Source organism: Heteronotia binoei, chromosome 18, assembly GCF_032191835.1.
Source record: "Heteronotia binoei isolate CCM8104 ecotype False Entrance Well chromosome 18, APGP_CSIRO_Hbin_v1, whole genome shotgun sequence".
Lineage (NCBI taxonomy): Eukaryota > Metazoa > Chordata > Lepidosauria > Squamata > Gekkonidae > Heteronotia > Heteronotia binoei.
In genome coordinates this window covers 25640725-25658511 of record NC_083240.1, presented here as the reverse complement: position 1 = coordinate 25658511, position 17787 = coordinate 25640725, and the positions used below count along the sequence as shown (strand labels likewise).

Genomic DNA, 17787 nt, shown 5'->3' with positions numbered 1-17787 from the left:
CCTCTGGGTTGAAAACTGACAGCAGTCCTATATATACAGTATTGCTTTAACTCTGCATAGGACTGCACCACAGGCCTGGAGCCCTCTGGAAAGCTACCCACTCCAACGTTGACTTGCATGCCCCACCCAGGTGGATTTTATTCTAACACACCAAGAGGTTTTCGATCCGTTCTGCTCCAAACATTGACTCTCTTGAGTGACGATTGTTGTTTCAACAGATTTAGAACTTTTCTATTCAGAACGGGAATGGAAAGCTAGGCATCACTTGCCACAGTACATGGTTAACTTATTCAGCTCAGCGCTCCAGGATGCTGTGCCGCCAGAACTTTTGGTGGTTTTAAGAGAGGATCAAATAGCTCCAGGGAGGAGGAGAAAGCCATTCATGACCAGTAATCAGAAAGGCTAAATGGAACCTCCATGGGCAGATGCAGTTTTGCCCCTGAATGTCAGTTTCAGGAGAAGCCGGAGACACTGGACTCCATGTCCTGCTTGTAGATCAGGAGGGGCAGATCCAGTTGTTCACAATGCAAAACAGGACACTGGACTCAACGGCCCTTGGGTCTGATCCAGCAAGGCTTCTTTTACAGGTCTTTGAGCAATCTATTCTGTAATTCCAATTTTTTTCTTATGTTCTCACGAAGATATATGCGTCTGTGAAAGCATATCAAAGAGCGTTTCAAGAAATATTCAGGCAGCAAGGAGTATTTGGAAGGGAAAGGGTTACGGTTGCCAACTGACCAGAATTCTCATTTAGCCCAAAAAATTCATTCTCCTTTCCTGGATGACCAGAAAGAAAAGATGCACATGCAGACAAAAATGCAGGCATGCGCTCTCAAGCCACAGCCAACTTATGGCTACTGACTCATGGAGTTTTCAAGGCAAGAGAGAAACAGGTGGTTTGCCTGTGCGGCCATGGCATTCCTTGGTGGTCCCCCATCCAAATAGTAACCCGGGTCGACCCTGCTTAGCTTCTGAGATCTAACAAGACCAGGGCCCAGACAAAAATACACGTCTCCAACGTTTGTTTTTTTATTGCTGAGCCCCAGCTGGGAGCACTGTGTGTTATACCTGCTCTTCAGAGATACACACAAAACACATTTAGACAACTTCCCTCCCATCTCAAAGTCCATTGTTCACATGAACACGTGAAGCTGCCTTACACAGAATCAAACTATTGGTCCATCAAAGTCAGTACTGTCCACTCAGATAGATAGGCAGTGGCTCTCCAAGATCCCAGGCAGGCTGGAGGCAGAGGTCTTTTCACGTCCTCTACTGCCTGATCCTTTTAAACAGAGATGTCCGGGACTGAACCTGGCATGCCAAGCACTGGATCTTCCACTCAGCCGGTCCCTCACTAAAGCAAAGGCATTCTGACCGAAGTTCCTTGTCATAAGATTTTTCGTGGCCTATTTTTTGACAATGGAAAAGAGCACTCTGCACATGCTTGAAAGCACATTATCCTTCTAGCCTTTTAGGAGTCTTCTTACATACTGATTTATTTCAAATACCTGTCTACTGCCACTTCAACAAGGCACTCAATATACTAACACACACACAAAATCAATAGCAAATACAATATAAGCATTCCAACAAATAAGAATCACCATGATTACGAAAAGACAAAAGACACTACATTCCCCAAGGGAGTCAGCACTGAAACCCCAAGATCGACCAAAGATCAACGTAGAACCCTTTTCCCATCCCAAGCAAATTTGTCTTTCCATGGATAAGGACATGCATTTTTTAAAAGAAAACCTGTATTAGCAGGATGCCGCTCAGCTAGCGATGCCTTTCTGACGGGGGGCGGAGGGGGGAGCCCGGCCTTCCTTCATATAACAAAAAACCCCAAACCGTCAAGAACCATTAAGAACCTTTCAGCCTGTGCCAGACCCTTTTCTCGCTTCGATGACCGTTCCCCCACCCCCTAAAGACTGGGAAGAACTCGGTGCATGCTCCGGAACAACACGTTCCAACCTCCCCCCACCCCTTTTGTTTCCCCCAACTCCCAGCTTACGGAAAACGGCACTCAAGTCGTGACGGATTCCCACGTGCACCGCGCTGCAAGGCAGGCTTAGGGCCAGCCGACCTCCTCTCTGCCCGCTGGGGGCTGTCCCCAATAAGCAATGGGCTGGCCCGGCCACTGGGGGGCGCTGGTTCTCCAATCCCTCCGCTTTGGGCAAAGGAGCAAAGGATGGAGGCGCAGCTAGCCTGGCATCTCCCGCTGGGCGTGGCGGGGGGCCCGGAAGCCGCCCTCACCGCTGCTGCTCACCTACCGGGGGCCTCCCCGCAGGCCCCGTCGTTGCCGCCCGGCCACAGCCGCCGCCGCTGCCCCATCCCTGCCTCAGCCCGGCCAGCCGCCCCGGCCGCAGCACAGGCGCTGCCATGGAAATCCAAAGACCCCTCCGATTGGCCGATGTCTCGCGGCACCCCATTGGCCGCGCCCGGCCTGATTGGCGGAGGGGGCGGGGCTCCTCCCTCGCCCTTTCCAGAGGCAAACATCTGGGGCTGGGCGCACAGCTGGGAGAGGGAACACCTGGAGGGGTGGGATGCCTGCCCAAGGAAACATCTGCAAGGGGAAGGTCGTGGGGGGGGGGGGTGGAGCTGCAAAGCAAAGGAGAGTTGGTTCCATGTTCCCAATTTGGAATGAAGGGCAATGAGTACAAAGAATGAGGGATATTCTGATAAGAACATAAGAGAAGCCATGTTGGATCAGGCCAATGGCCCATCCAGTCCAACACTCTGTCACACAGTGGCCAAGGAGCATTGGACTGGGAGCTGGTAATGTGGGCACAGCTTTCAGGGACTGAACCTGGAGCCTTCTGCATGCCAAGTGGGTGTTCTGCCACTGGCATCTGCAGTTAGGAGGATCCAATGATATGAAAGACTTCCGGCTGGAACCATGGCTAATCACAGTAGACAATCCTGACTTTGCTGGGCCAAAGATCTCATTTAGTATACGGCAGCTTCTGGAACTTTTCTTTAAATAAGGTCTGGGGTTCAGATGTCTACCAGGAGGCTCATTTGGGTGACTTTAGACCAGGGGTGGCCAAACTGTAGCTCAGGAGCCACATGTGGCTCTTTCACACATACTGTGTGGCTCTGGAAGCCCCCACCGCCCCACTGGCCAGCTTGGAGAAGGTTATTCTCTCTTTAAATCACTTCTCCAAGCCAGCTGGTAGTTTGGAGAATGCATTTAAAGTTAAAGTTGCTTTCTTTCCACCTTTCCCTCCCACCATCCATCTATTTTCCTTCCTCCCTCCCTCCCTGCCTGTCTTGCAGCTTTCAAACATCTGATGTTTATTCTGTGTGACTCTTACTTTAAGCAAGTTTGGCCGCCTCTGCTTTAGACTATTTACTCACTGCCTGTCCTGCCTCTCAGGGTTGTCGGGGAGATTAAACAGATGGTCCATAGATGCCACCCTGAGTTATTTGGAGGAAGAATAGGATTAAAATGGAGAGATTTCCTTTGCTAAATTTGCAGGTTGGCCAGACAAGAGAATGCTTCTGAACATGTTGACCCTGGAGGTCCCTTCCAACTCTATGATTCTATGTCCATCTCTCCCCCAGCATCCCTGTGGGTAAAATCAGTCCCCACTTCCTTCCCACACATCTGAGACATCTGCTTTTGTTTTGTTTTGCCTGGGGGGGAGAGCAGAGGATGCGTATTGTGACCAAATTGGGTTCTGAGAGAAAACTCTCAAGCGAGAGACTGGTTGCTGTTAATAAAGGGAGGAAATGGCTTAATTCTGGAACTCGTCAATGCATGAAGATGGGCGCGTGATGAAAGCCAGCTTAACACGCCAAAGATGTCGAGGACTGGGTCATATGGTGCGTGAGATAGATCTATTTGGCCAGAGGCAACGGCTCCGTTAGCAGCTGCACAGAATTAAGCCACCCAGATGACTGTGTATGGACTTGGAAGATTACAAGGATCAGTTTGTTTGTTGTAAGCCGCCCTGAGCCACTTGTGGGAAGGGCGGGATATAAGTTACGGAATAAATAAAATAAATAAAGTTAACAGATGGGTTCAAATTGAAGCCCATGAAAGCCGAATAATCACTGGTCTGTCCGGGTCAGTACTGCCTACTCTGCCTGGTAGTAAGATCAGAAATTTGTGATAAGTGATTCCAGATCTTTAAGAGTCAATTATGATGTAATCTGGGGCATGGGAGGAGCGCCAAGGGGGTACAAGACATGGCAATTCATTCCAAACACACAAGCAGAAAACTATCACTTACAAAGAGCAAGCAGAAACTGCAGTGCAAGTAAAGCCACCCCCAGCAGAAAGCCGAAGGCATTCAGGCACCTGCTCAGATACACAGGGGCTCTCAAGATGGGTCTCAGGAGGAGAACTTTTTCATCAACTTTTAATCTGATCCTTTCACTAAAGGTGCTGGGGATTGAACCTGGCCAAGTCCTTCAGAACCAAAGCTAGGGTTGGCAGTTCACTGAGCTAGAGTTACCAGTTCCTGGTTGGGAAATACCTGGAAATTTGGGGGGTGGAGCTTGAGGAGGGCAGGGTTTGGGGGAAAGGAGGGTCTTCAATTGGGCATAATGCCATAGTGGTCCAAAATGGTCATTTGCTGCAGGGGAACTTCTCTCTGACACCTGGAGATCAGTTGTAATCACAGATCTCTGACCACCCCCTGGAGACTGGCAACCCTAAGCCTGAGCCGTAACCCCTGGCTCAGTTGAGAGAGCAAACTGATTGCCACCTGTTGTGGGATAAAGCGTTTGCCTGACATTTTTCCATCCCAAACAAAATCCCACAGTTTCAACTACACCACTGAACAGTTGCAATCTTTTGATTATCTCTGTGCCTAGCAGGAAAGCCAAAGAGAAAGAAATTTACTGCTGTTTTCCTGGCATAAGCATGCAACAACAGAAAGAAGCTTTCCCTGCTGGGATCTCTGCCCATCGTGCAGCCGTTAAAGGGACACCAGAAGAAGAGGCACTGCATAAATCAAAGCCCAGCTCCTGATCCCAAACCCAAATTCACATCAAAAACCCAGCTGGGCCCAGCAGCTACAGCACTGAGATGCCTGTCATCTTCTTTATCATCTCTGGTTTGATAGCTCCAATAAGAAGAAAAAGATATTGGATTTATACCCTGCACACCACTCCAAATCTCAAAGTGGCTCACAATCTCCTTTACCTTCCTCCCCCACAACAGACACCCTGTGAGGTGGGTAGGGCTGAGAGAGCTCTCACAGGAGCTGCCCTTTCAAGGACAACTCTGCCAGAGCTATGGCTGACCCAAGGCCATTTCAGCAGTGGAGGAGTGGGGAATCAAACCCAGTTCTCCCAAATAAGAGTCCATGTACTTAAACACTACACCAAACTGGCTCTCAGGGGCGGTGTATGCAGTTCTCCATTTCATCCTTACAACAACCCAGCAAGGCAGACTGAGAGAAAAGGATGACTGGCCCTCAGATCCCACAGGGAGCTTTCAAAGCACACTGTGAATCTGAATTCAGGTCTCCCCACAGCTAATTCAACATTCTACCACTACATAAGCCAACCGTGTGACTAATGGCCACAGAATAAAACACTTAGCTTTGCTTATAGCAGCAGTTCTCAGTGGGGGGCTCTGGCATCATGGCATCCACCAATGTGTTCATCAGTGTGTTGTTGTTGCCGTTTCCTGTCTCCTTCCACACTCCTCCTTTATCCTTTTTTCACTTCCCCTTCTTCTCTTGGCCCCTCCCTCTCCCTGTTCATATCCCATCCTTTTCTGCTCCTTCATTCCTTCCCCACCAGTTTGGTGTAGTGGTTAAGCATGCAAACTCTTATCTGGGAGAACCGGGTTTGATTCCCCACTCCTCCACTTGCACCTGCTGGAATAGCCTTGGGTCAACCATAGCTCTTGCAGAGTTGTCCTTGAAAGGGCAGCTTCGGGGAGAGCTCTCTCAGCCCTACCTACCTCACAGGGTGTCTGTTGTGGGGCAGAGGAAGGGGTAAAGGAGATTGTGAGCCACTCTGAGATTTTGAGTGGAGGGTGGGATATAAATCCAATATCATCATCTTCTTCTTCCCCCTAACTTTTTTGAGTTTCCCAGGCCTTCATCCCCACCCCTTTGAAGCCATTCTCAGTGGCTTCATAGTGTCCTCAAGGCAACAGGAAGGTGGGCAGGTGGTGGTGGTGGGACTGGCTGGAAAGAGGGCAAGTGCTCGTCACCTGCTGTACAGTTTGGGCAGTAACTGCAGCCCAAAGGGCAACTGAACTTGGCTCTGTGCCTCTTTGAGAGAGGAAGTGTTTGCTTGGACCGCCCTCACTGCAACCAGAGTACTGCCACCCCAGAAAGGAAAGAGGGGGGGGGGGAGAGGGAAAATATGAGAAGAGTGTGAAGAGATGAGAATGCGGAAGAGGAGGAGAACATAGGATTCACACTTCCCCAGCTTTAACCAGGGACACCCATCTCATCCTCTTAGTACCTGCCAAATCCAGAACACAAATGTACACCACAAATTGAGGAGAGAAGAACAAAGTAGGAGAGGAAGGCAGGGCATAAATGAAAGAAACATATACATACCTTGGAAATCATTTGCAGTGCGAAACGACAGACCAAAAAAGCCAAAGGGCAGTTGGCTGCTCCCAAAAGCAAACAGAGCGTTGTGCTCCAACCGATGTGGATGGGCCACTTTAAAAGAACACAAAGGTGAGAGCCAACCAAGGGAACAGATGCAGCAAAAATAAAGGAAGTTTAAGAACTATGTCCGTTAGAAAGAACATACAAGATCACTCTGTAGAACAGAACGATAGCCCATTTTAAGCTATTGAAATGTCAGGGGAAAGACAGTGCCACCTATGAACCAGAGTGTCATACTAAGATCCTGGGAGACCCAGGTTCAAATCCCTGCTCGTTCACAGGGTGACCCCAGAGCCAGCCACATACTCTCAGTCTCACCTACACTTCGGGGTTGTTGCGAGGATAGAACAGAGGACTGGAGAACAATGTACACCACTTTGGATTCCACTAGGGAAAAATTCAAGGGAAAGAAATGAAATCAGTCTTTGCTCTAGCATAAGACCACAGTGGTTTTCATGTTAATGAAAAGCCCCCCAGTGGCGAGAGGGAGATGGTACCTACACAGGCAGCCATGGAAGGAATAGGGTTGCCAACCTCCAGGTGGTAGCTGGAGATCTTCTCAGATGACAACTGATCTCCAGGCAACAGAGATCAATTCCCCTGGAGAAAAATGGCTGCTTTGGAAGGTGGACTCTATGGCCATTCTACCCATTGAGGTTCCTCCTCTCCCTAAACCCCACCCTCCTCAGGCTCCACCCCCAAAATCTCCAGGTGCTTCCCAGCCTGGAGCTGGCAACCCTAGGAAGGGATGTGCAGGGAAAACCACCAGGTAGACACTCCATTGCCGCTGCCCTCACAGGAACAATGGAAGGAAGTTGTGGCCGGGTGGACGCCGCCCTTGACAGAGCAGCATTCTGACTAACCCAGAAGAAGGCAGCAGCTTCAGATGTCCTGCAAAGGTGGGACTTGGTGGCTCAGTCACTTCTCTGGATTGCATGAGTGCTTGCCGGCTCCTTCTCTTCAGGCCTGAGTAGGCCCACAGGGTGAAGGAGAAGAGAAGGAAAACATGTGAAAGCTCCTCCTTTTCTTATCCCTGGAAGGACGCTGACCCAGATTCTCCGGGCTTGGGTTGCCAGCCTCCTGGTGAGGTGTGCAGTTCTCCTGCAATTACACCTGGTCTCCCTGGAGGAACCAGCAGCTCAGAGGGTAGATTCTAGGGCATTACGTCATCCTGAAACCCCTCTGCTCCCCAGACTCTGGTGTCTCAAGCACTGCCCCCACATTTCCTGGGATCTCCCACACTAGAGTTGGCATTGGCAACCCTAAGTTCACACCCAGCTAGCCCTTTTTTTCCTCTTCCCCCCCTAGCCTTGCAACCCACCTGTGAGAAGAAGACATTGGATTTATATTCTGCCCTCCACTCAAGAGTCTCAGAGTGGCTCACAATCTCCTTTATCTCCCTCCCCCACAACAGACACCCTGTGAGCTGGGTGGGGCTGAGAGGACTCTCACAGCAGCTGCCCTTTCAAGGACAACCTCTGCCATAGCTATGGCTGACCCGAGGCCATTCGAGCAGGTGCAAGTGGAGGAGTGGGGAATCAAACCTGGTTTTCCCAGATAAGAGTCCGCACACTTAACCACTACACCAAACTGGCTCTGAGAACAACTGCTCTAGGGTAGGTATTCGAGTGAATTTGTTTGGCCCAGCGCTGAATCTTGATCCTGATGTTAGCTTTTTAGGGTTAAGTCCTGCCAAGCTCTGCCTCACCTTGACCTGGATGGCCCAGGCTAACCAGATCTCATCAGATCTCAGAACCTAAGCAGGGTCCGCTCTGGTTAGTACTTGGGGTGGGAGACCCCCAAGGAAAGCCGGGGTTGTGATGCACCTCTGAGCACCTCTTGCCTTGAAAACCCGATGGAAAGGAAAGGTCCCCTGTGCAAGCACCAGTCGTTTTCGACTCTGGGGTGACGTTTTCACAGCAGACTTTTTACGGGGTGGTTTGCCATTGCCTTCCCCAGTCATCTATACTTTCCCCCCAGCAAGCTGGGTGCTCATTCTACCAACCTCGGAGGATGGAAGGCTGAGTCAACCTTGGGCTGGCTACCTGAACCCAACTTCCGCTGGAATCGAACTAGGTCGTGAGCAGAGAGTTCAGATCACAGTACTGCAGTACTGCTGTTTTACCGCTCTGCACCAAGGGGCCGCTGAAAACCCTATGAGGTTGCCGTAAATCAGCTGCGACTTGATGGCGCTTTCCACCACCAGCTCCCTCTCAAACTAAGCCTGGCTGAGCCCTGACCTGAAGAGCCCAGGCAAGCCCAATCTTGTCAGATCTCAGAAGCTAAGCAGGGTCGACTGTGGTCAGTACTTGGATAGGAGACCAAAATAGGAGTCAATTGCACCTTTAAGAATACCTTCATGGAATACCAGAGCTGAGGGCAGGGGCAGGCTTTATTCAGCCACCTCCCTGAATATTCTCCAGGCCCCCAGTAGAGGTAAGTCACCAGTGTTCAACATGACTTCCAGGTGCAGACACACAAATACAAAAAAAACCCCAACATCTTAGCCCTGCAGGCATTCTAAACCAAGCTCTGCGGGTCTCCAAAACGTGCGGATCCTTTTCAATATGCGCCCCCTAACAGCAGTAGCTGAAGTCACGTGTGGATTTCCCAAGGTCATGTGTATTATTTGGATTCTACTTGTGTTTCAAAAAGAGCAAATAGAGTGGGCAGCGATCGTGACGCTTCAGTTTCAGTGACAGGATAAAATGGATTTGACGCCAGCCGTCTTCAATGGCAGCCGTTGTCAAGAAAACATCGTATCAGTTCTATCCAACTGTTCACTCCAAGCCACTGAGCCATCTGTTTCCAGATCGTTTTTTAGTGCTTAATTGCTTTTTAATGGCATTCAACATGCATCCTATTAGCAAGCCTTCTTTGATTTCTTCAGAGGGGGAAAAAAACCAGATAAAGGAAGGAAATGTGCATGCGGTATGCAGCTTCAACAGTCTGCGTTACCTATAGTTCGGTGCCAAAGTGGAGAGGTCAGAGGTCAAGCCCCCAGAAAAGGAAGCAATTTTAATTCCCTTGTGTGGAAATAGCTATTAAACGTACAGGCTAATGATGAGGGGGGTTGCCTACTTGTAAATTTCCTCCACCCAGGCATTGGCTGTGCTGCTGTGAAGTCATGGAATGTTTCGAGACATTCAAACTTCTGCGAGGGAAGTTGTAAGCAGAGTTGCTGCAAGAAAAGTTGGTTTGAATGTGGGTATAAGCATATGAGGGGCTGAGTGCTACAGGTAGACCTGGCATAATGCAATAGGTCAGGAGTGACCAAATTGCGGCTCAGGAGCCATATGTGGGTCTTTGATACATATTGTGTGACTCTTGAAGCCCCCACTACTCCATCGGCTGGCTGGGAGAATGCATTTAGTTGCTTTCTTTCCAACTCTCCCTCCCCCCCATCTATTTGCCTTCCTGCCTTCCTTCCTTGAGACATCTGATGCTCGTGGCTTGTGGCTCTCAAACACCTGACGTTCATGTTTTGTGGCTCCTACATTAAACAAGTTAGGCCACCCCTGTAGTAGGTAGACTAGGATTAGGGAAACCCTGTTCCAATCCCTACTCTGCCACACAAGCTTGTTAGATGACCTTGGGCCAGTCACCCTTTCTCTGCCTAGCCTGCCTCACAGGCCTGTTGTGAAAATAAAATGAAGGGAGACTGATGTTGTAAGCCACCTTGGGCCTCTATTGGGGAGGAAACCAGGCATGCACGCATAAATACATACATACAGGCAGACAGAGATTGGCAGCCTATGAATCAGCCATGGGCCAGCTGATCAGAATCCAGCACAGCAAATTTGGAGCTATACATTTAGGAAATTGGGGTTTGACGAAGGGAGGGGCTTCAAGGGGGTATAATGCCTCATCGGTCAAGGTCAGTATAATTTATTAGGATTGGAAGTGACTCTCCAGGCTAGGGTTGCCAACCTCCAGGTCTGACCTGGAGGGAGCCCCCAGGATTACAATGGATCTCCAGACTACAGGGGCCAGTTCCTATAGAGAACATGGCTGCTTTGGATGGCATCATACCCTGTCTGAGGTCCCTCCCATCCCCATATCCCATCCTCTCCAGGTTTGACCTATAAATCTCCAGGACCCCCAGCCAGGCCTTGGTGACCCTGTCTCAGGCAGAGGTCTTGCAGAGCTCCTCAATCCTTTTAACCAGAGATGCCAGGGATTCTACATCAACCCACAGCTCCTCCTCCCAAAGAAGTCCATGAACACATGGAAATATGAAGCTGCCTTCTACTGAATCAGACCCTGGGTCCATCAGTATTGTCCACACAGATTGGCAGTGGCTCTCCAGGGTCTCAGGCAGAGGTCTTTTACATTATCTATTGCCTGATTGCTTTAATAGGAGATTCCAGCATGAATGGCAGCCTCTAGGTGGGAAATGGGAATCCCCCAGAATCACAGCTCATCTCCAGACTATGGAGATCAGTTCCCCTGGAGAAAATGGGTGCTTTGGAGGGTGGACTCTGTGGCACTGTGTCCCTAGCCCAGAACTACAGCTACCAGGATTCCCTGGGGGGGAAAGAATTATTTAAACCTATTTAAGCTCATAACCATGTTTAACGTACCACAAGGCTTCTTCTGGTGAATTTTTGAGTTTCTCCTTCAGGGTATAAAGGCAGTCTTCAGTCCTTCAAAAATTCAGCTCTGAAAGAAATACAGAAGAGATTCTTCGACATCCCAAGTCACTGGGCAGACAGGAAAACCCCAAAGTGCTTAGAATCCTTTTCTGGCACCCAGTTCCACTGGCACAGCTCAGAGAGAGTGGAAAACCAGCACTGGCAAAGGCACGCCCAGCGACACTTTCCGCTTTCCGTAGCCAGCTATTTTTGAGGAAGCTTGGAAGGCAAACTTTAGAAAGATCAACAGAAGGGTTTTCTAAGAGAAAGCCTCCCAGAAAGCACATGGCCATGGGCTGACAATTAGCCTCCCCTCCCCATAAAAAAAGAATGTATGGGTTCATTTTAAGTTCCTTTTTTAAAAAGTTCAATAAATATATCCATACACGCTCTAATGAAGTCTGCCAGCCACTGGAGGAGGATGGGGGGGTGAGGTTGCCAGATCCAGGTTGGAAATTCCTGGAGCTTTGGGGATGGAGCCTGGGGAGGACAAGGACCTCGGTGGCAAAGCCCAGCCCCCAAAGCAGCCATTTTCTCCAGGGAACTGATCTCTGCGGTCTGGAGATGAGCCGTAATTCTGGGGGATCCCCAGGTCTCACCTGCAGGCTGGCATTCTACCTCCAACAAATGTCAGACATCAAGCAAAAATGGGGGGAGGAAGGGAGGGGTACAAAAAGAAACGGCAAAGGAAAAGGCTTTCTGGATCACACATGCTGGGGAAAATAGCGAGTGAAGCCTGATATGCTGATCAGGAAGCCTGCAGGAAAAGGCAAAGAACAGTTAGTAAAGAAGTCCAAACAAGAACAGAGTATCGCTTCCCATAGTGCTGGGGTTGCCAGCCGGTGGCTGGAGATTTCCCACTATCTGCAGGCAACGGATCAGTTCACCTGGAGAAAAGGGCCTTTTTGGAAGGTGGACTCTGTGCCGTGGCTTTATATCCCATTGAAGCTCCCCCCCCCCACCTGCCAAATCCCGCCCTACTCAGTCTCCACCCCCAAAATCTCCAGATATTCTCCCAAACCAGAGCTGGGAACCCTACATGGTGCACCACACACATCTTTCCCTCCTATTTGCTCACCTCTGTTCAAAAAAGTTTTCAAAACGGTCCTACGGAAACCCTCCAAACCCACTTAGCACCGGCAACAGTGGGATGAACACCCACCAGCATCAGTCTCTCTTAGTACTGCCTTCAGCAATTTAGGAGCGGGGCGGGGGGGGGGGGGGACCCAATTTGTCCATCTCTTTGCTTCTCCTGCTGGCTGCGGAGGAGACTCTGATCTCCCTTTTAAAAGGGATTAAGAAAGATCTTTACCAGAGCGTACCTTTGACTCTTTGCCCAAATTGCAAGGTGATTACGACACTGCCAACTTGGATGCAGTCAACCGCAAACCAGAGCATGTAAATCCTTACGGCCTTTGACGTTTAAGAAGAAACAGACAACCCCTCTGGGTGTTTGTCTTGGGGCCATAAGCACAGCTGGTTCTGTAGACCCCCCCCCCCCTTTTTGGATTCTCAAGGCACTGAAATCCCATCCGTTGCTTGTTTGGTTTCAAATTTCTAGTGTTGGCGGGTGGGGGGGGGGATTGGTTTGAAAAGGAGGGTAAGATCTAGGAATGAATCATAGTTGGCTTCCAGACACTGAAATGTTATTTTGAAAAGGCATTAGAAAAGTTGCTGTATTACTAGGGGTAATAATGAGTGTGTGACTATCTTCTTAAAATATTTGCTGGCATCCCCACAAGACTCTTTAAGACTCAATTGTCTAAGTTTGCAAGAACAGACTGCTGAACTTTTGAGAACACTGAACTGTTTTTTTTTAAGCTACTGTCCTGTTGATATCTTGTCATTTCCTGCTTTCCAGTGTTGGGTTGCTCTAAGACAGGGGTGGCAAAACTGTGGCTCTTTGACATATATTGTGCGGCTCTTGAACCCCCCCACTGCCCTGTTGGCCTGCTTGGAGAAGGCATTTCTCTCTTTAAATAACTTCTCCAACCAAGCCAGTTGGTGGCTTGGAGAATGCATTTAACGTTAAAGTTGTTTTCTTTCCACCTCTCCCTCCCCATTTATTTGTCTGCCTTCCTGTCTTGTGGCTCTCAAACAACTGAAATTTATATCCTGTGGCTCTCAAAGAGAGCCAGTTTGGTGTAGTGGTTAAGTGTGCGGACTCTTATCTGGGAGAACCGGGTTTGATTCCCCACTCCTCCACTTGCACCTGCTGGAATGGCCTTGGGTCAGCCATAGCTCTGGCAGAAGTTGTCCTTGAAAGGGCAGCTGCTGTGAGAGCCCTCTCCAGCCTCACCCACCTCACAGGGTGTCTGTTGTGGGGGAGGAAGGTAAAGGAGATTGTGAGCCGCTCTGAGACTCTTCGGAGTGGAGGGTGGGATATAAATCCAATATCTTCTTCTTCAAATATCTGACGTTTATTCTATGTGGTTCTTACATTAAGCAAGTTCGGCCACCCCTGCTCTAAGAGATATACTCATATACTGAAAAGTTTTCTGTTTTGCCGAGGCAGGCACCTGCTGAGATCCACAAGCTGGCAAAAGAAGATATTGGATGTTATTCACTGGTGCATTCTTGAAGCCACCGGCTAGCTTCGCTTGGATAAGTGATTTAAAGAGAGAAATGCCTTCTCCAAACTGGCTGATGGGGGCTTTGAGAGCTTCGCTTGGATAAGTGATTTAAAGAGAGAAATGCCTTCTCCAAACTGGCTGATGGGGGCTTTGAGAGCCACACAATGTGTGTGAAAGAGCCACACGTGGCTCCTGAGCCTCAGTTTGGCCACTCAGGGAGTAAGCAGCATGCTTCCACATGAGTTTCAGAAAAGCAAGCCTTAGCAGCTACAAGAACCTGAAAAAGGCATGTGATCATACCCTCCAACTCTTTTCCTGTTGTCACAGCCAAACTAATCTTGGCTCAGTCATTGATTTGCATTCCACTGGCAGCTGCAGGGGAGACCTTCCTAAAGGGACTCCCTTCTCTGCAATGATTGGCATAACATTCAAACACTAGAAACATGAGAACAGCTCCCAGTGGAAGGTTGGTGCTGCTCTGTTGCCTGGGAAGAAGACAAAGATGACAACGAAGATGATGAAGAAGACGACGACAATGAAGAAGACGAAGAAGATGATTATGATGATATATCCTGCCAAAAGCAAGAGAAACCCCTTCTGGGACAGGGAGGGCCACGGAGGACAAGTTCCAGGCTGCTGATAAAGAGCTGAGAGTTGTTTTCCCCCTTCAGGGATTAGTCTTCCAGTCTCCAGGAGGCCCCACTTCTTATCTGCTAAACTCTGATAAGAGCCTTCCCAAAATAAAGCCCGGAGGCCTGTATAAACAGGGCAATATGTACTCACACGCACCACGGCACCACACCCCCCAATTAAATCACCACTCTGCTTATTTTCCCAAGCCTTCCCTTTCCTTTGCACAGCTTCTACAAACAAGAAAAGCAAACTCTTGGTACAGATCTGCAGGGGTCCCAATCATGGGATGGGGGCAGATGCTTGCTGGTAGCCAGCGCTGTAATGGTCAGGCTGGCGGGACACCCACCAACAGGAACTCTGTTTTCAGCAGCAGAGATGCCCTCTACACCAGTTTTGTGTAGTGTTTAAGAGTGGTGGACTCTAATCTGGGAGAACCGGGCTTGATTCCCCACTCCTCCACATGCAGCTGCTGGGGGACCTTGGGTCAGTCACAAGTTCTCTCAGAACTGTCCTCTCGAGAGCTGTTCTCTCAGAGCTCTCTCAGCCCCACCTCCCTCGCAGGGTGCCTGTTGTGGGGCCAGGAAGGGAAGGAGAGTGTAAGCCCCTCTGAGTGAAGGGCGGGGTATAAATTCAACAACTCCTCCTCCTAGTTTGGTGAACAAAATGATGCGGGACAAGCTGGGGAAGGGCAGGGCTCTGGCTTTGACTTGCCAGGTTTGCTGTGTGGGTCCAAACTGACGCTGAGCAAACTCACAGAAAGAAACTAAGGAGGCAGGGGACTCCGGAAGGAGAGAGGAGCAGAAAGTGAGCAAAGATAAAATAAATAAATCAGGGACCAGACGGGAAGCTGAGGCCACAAGAATCACCGCGGCCCCTCTACAAGGCCTCCTTCTGGGTCCCATTCACACCATCCGGGCCCAGACCAAACCTTGCACCAAAACACACTGCATCGCTTTCTATAAGCAGATTGGTTCTGTCTATGTGTATAAAGACTTTCTCTCCCATTGCATTCCTAACATATATGTCGCCCCCTTTCTGCAAGAAGCTCAGATCAGTGTCAGTAGCATTCTCCCCCATTTTAGCCTCACAGTGACCCAGCTACCTGGGCTAGGGTGAAAGAGAAGGGTTTTGGTTGGCTCCCTTCTCGAGTCAACCAAAAGGCTGCTGAATTGTCAACCCTGTTCCAGCAGTGTCTTGCCCCCGAGGATTTCCACACACCCCACCAGCTCTCTTGGTGGCCCTCGGTGAAAGAGAGGTGGGAGTCGGGAGAAAAGAGGGAGGTAGGAGAATGAGGCAAAAGGCAAAGATGCCACTCAGAGCCTGGAAACACAAGAGCTGGGGACCAGCTGGTCAAAAGGGAGGATAGGCGTGATCCAGCACATACTTTCTGGGAGCTGAACCCCACAGAATAAAGCAGGGCTTACTTCTGAGTAAACACACATGGAAACTGGCTGGAAGGCGAGGAGAAAATTAAGAGCTCCTGTTGGATCAGCCGAAAGGGCATCTCAGTCCAGCAACCAAATTCACAAAGTGGCCAGTCAAATGGTGCAATAGTTAAAGTATCGGACAAGGGTGCAGGAGACCCGGGTTCAAAGCCTTGCTCTGCCATGAAGCTGGCTGGGTGGCCTTGGGCTCTCTCTCTCTCTCTCAACCCAGCCTACCTTACAGGGTTATTGTGAAGGGAGAACGGAGAATCATACATGGTCCCTGGAAGAAGAGTAGGATGAAAGTACGCCCGATATCCCCCTGGGAATCCAAGACCCAGGGCCTGAAGGCTCTTCAAAAGGATTTCTCATCTCTTTCCTTCAACATTCACAGTAACTGCTAGGCCTCTCTGCCATGCATATGCCTGATCATCTTTTGTGGCTATCTCAGCCAGGCCACCGCCACATCCTGAATGCCATTCTTGAAGTTACTATTTGTAAGCCACACTTCCTCTTGGTTCTCCTGAACTCCCGGGCAACTGCAGTGAGCAGTTTCCAGATCCAGCCATGCAAAAGGTATAGACAGATTCGAAGGCCGAGACACAGAGGGTGAGAAGCAGGCCTGTGGCAAAAAAACATGCTGTTGATTTCAGCTCACTTGCTCGTCACTGGCTGTGGCTCTCCAGACAGTCAGAGGACCACTCTGGTGGATGAACACCCACCCCCCAGCTGTTCATGCCACAGTTTGAGCTCTTTAAGAGTATAAGAAACCAACCAGAAGTCAGGGAGCTTGCTGTGTACAAGTCTCACACAACCACACAAGGAAGAGAAAAGAAGATATTGGATTTATATTCCACCCTCCACTCAGAGTGGCTCACAATCTCCTTTATCTTCCTCCCCCACAACAGACACTCTGTGAGATGAGTGGGCCTGAGAGGACTCTCACAGCAGTTGCCCTTTCAAGGACAACCTCTGCCAGAGCTATGGGTGACCCAAGGCCATTCCAGCAGTTGCAAGTGGAGGAGTGGGGAATCAAACCCGGTTCTCCCAGATAAGAGTCCGCACACTTAATCACTCCACCAAACTGGCTCTACACACACTTAACCACTACACTGAACACAGAGCCACACTCCCCTGACCCCAAGACACTTGTCTTTTCACCCAGCTCACAAAATGTTGACACAAGAGCAAATTTTGAAAACATTTTGTTGTAATCTGTTGTAAGCGACATTCGCTACTGTGATGTAAGAAGAATTCAACAATAAAACGAGGTGATGTGGCTTTGTATGTAAGTCTGTCATCATAAGGGGTGGGAGACAGATCTTCAGTGCAACTGAAGTAGGTAGACGGCTTTCAGATTTGGGTCAGGATCCTCATTCTGGTCCTGGAGATGCTGTCCTACCCCTGGTCTCCTTCCTCCTCGACAGCCATGGCTGACTGCCGCTCTTCCTCTTGCTCCGGATCTCCTGGAAGGATGCTGGTGACGGTCTGGAGGAGAGATTCGATTTGCTCTTCTGTTAGCCGCTCTTCGCTTTCTTCGACTATCTGCAGATTAAAAACAATTAGCAACTCCGAATCCCACTGCTTTTTGCAATCCCAAAGTACTTGTTTAATCTTACACTTCCAAGATACACAAGATTTAATCTTGTGAGCATAATAATTTAAATGCACTACTGTCTGCTGAAGAATGTACATTAGGCATATCGTGGTTTAGGGATCATATAAATGATGAAACATGTTCTATTTGAATGCCTGTGGTATAAGGAGTTTAAAGAGAAATGGATCAAATCACTTATATGCCAGTGAAATGAGCTTCCCTTAAACATTTTGATTACTAAATTCTTAAAAGACCAGCAGGTGTTCTTTTGTTAGCTAAATTCTTTGTTCAGGTTATGAGAGTTCAGACAGCCTGTGACAAGACATCTTCTCTAAC

At 49.3% G+C, this 17787-nt stretch overlaps 2 protein-coding genes across 5 annotated transcripts in view; both read right to left on the bottom strand.

Annotated features, from left to right (window-relative positions):
- Positions 1 to 2307, bottom strand: part of TPST1 (tyrosylprotein sulfotransferase 1) — a 28010-nt gene extending 25703 nt beyond the window's left edge. For both annotated transcript variants that reach the window (XM_060258738.1, XM_060258739.1), the window contains exon 1: positions 2270 to 2307. The gene's annotated coding sequence lies outside the window, so the exon portion shown is untranslated. The remainder of the gene's footprint in view (positions 1 to 2269) is intronic.
- Positions 2308 to 17046: 14739 nt separating this feature from the next.
- The window catches only part of CRCP (CGRP receptor component), a 28826-nt gene continuing 28085 nt past the window's right edge, over positions 17047 to 17787 (bottom strand). For all 3 annotated transcript variants that reach the window (XM_060258736.1, XM_060258735.1, XM_060258737.1), the window contains one exon: positions 17047 to 17399. In XM_060258736.1, the coding sequence (XP_060114719.1) occupies positions 17253 to 17399 (147 nt within the window). In that variant the 3' untranslated portion in view covers positions 17047 to 17252. The remainder of the gene's footprint in view (positions 17400 to 17787) is intronic.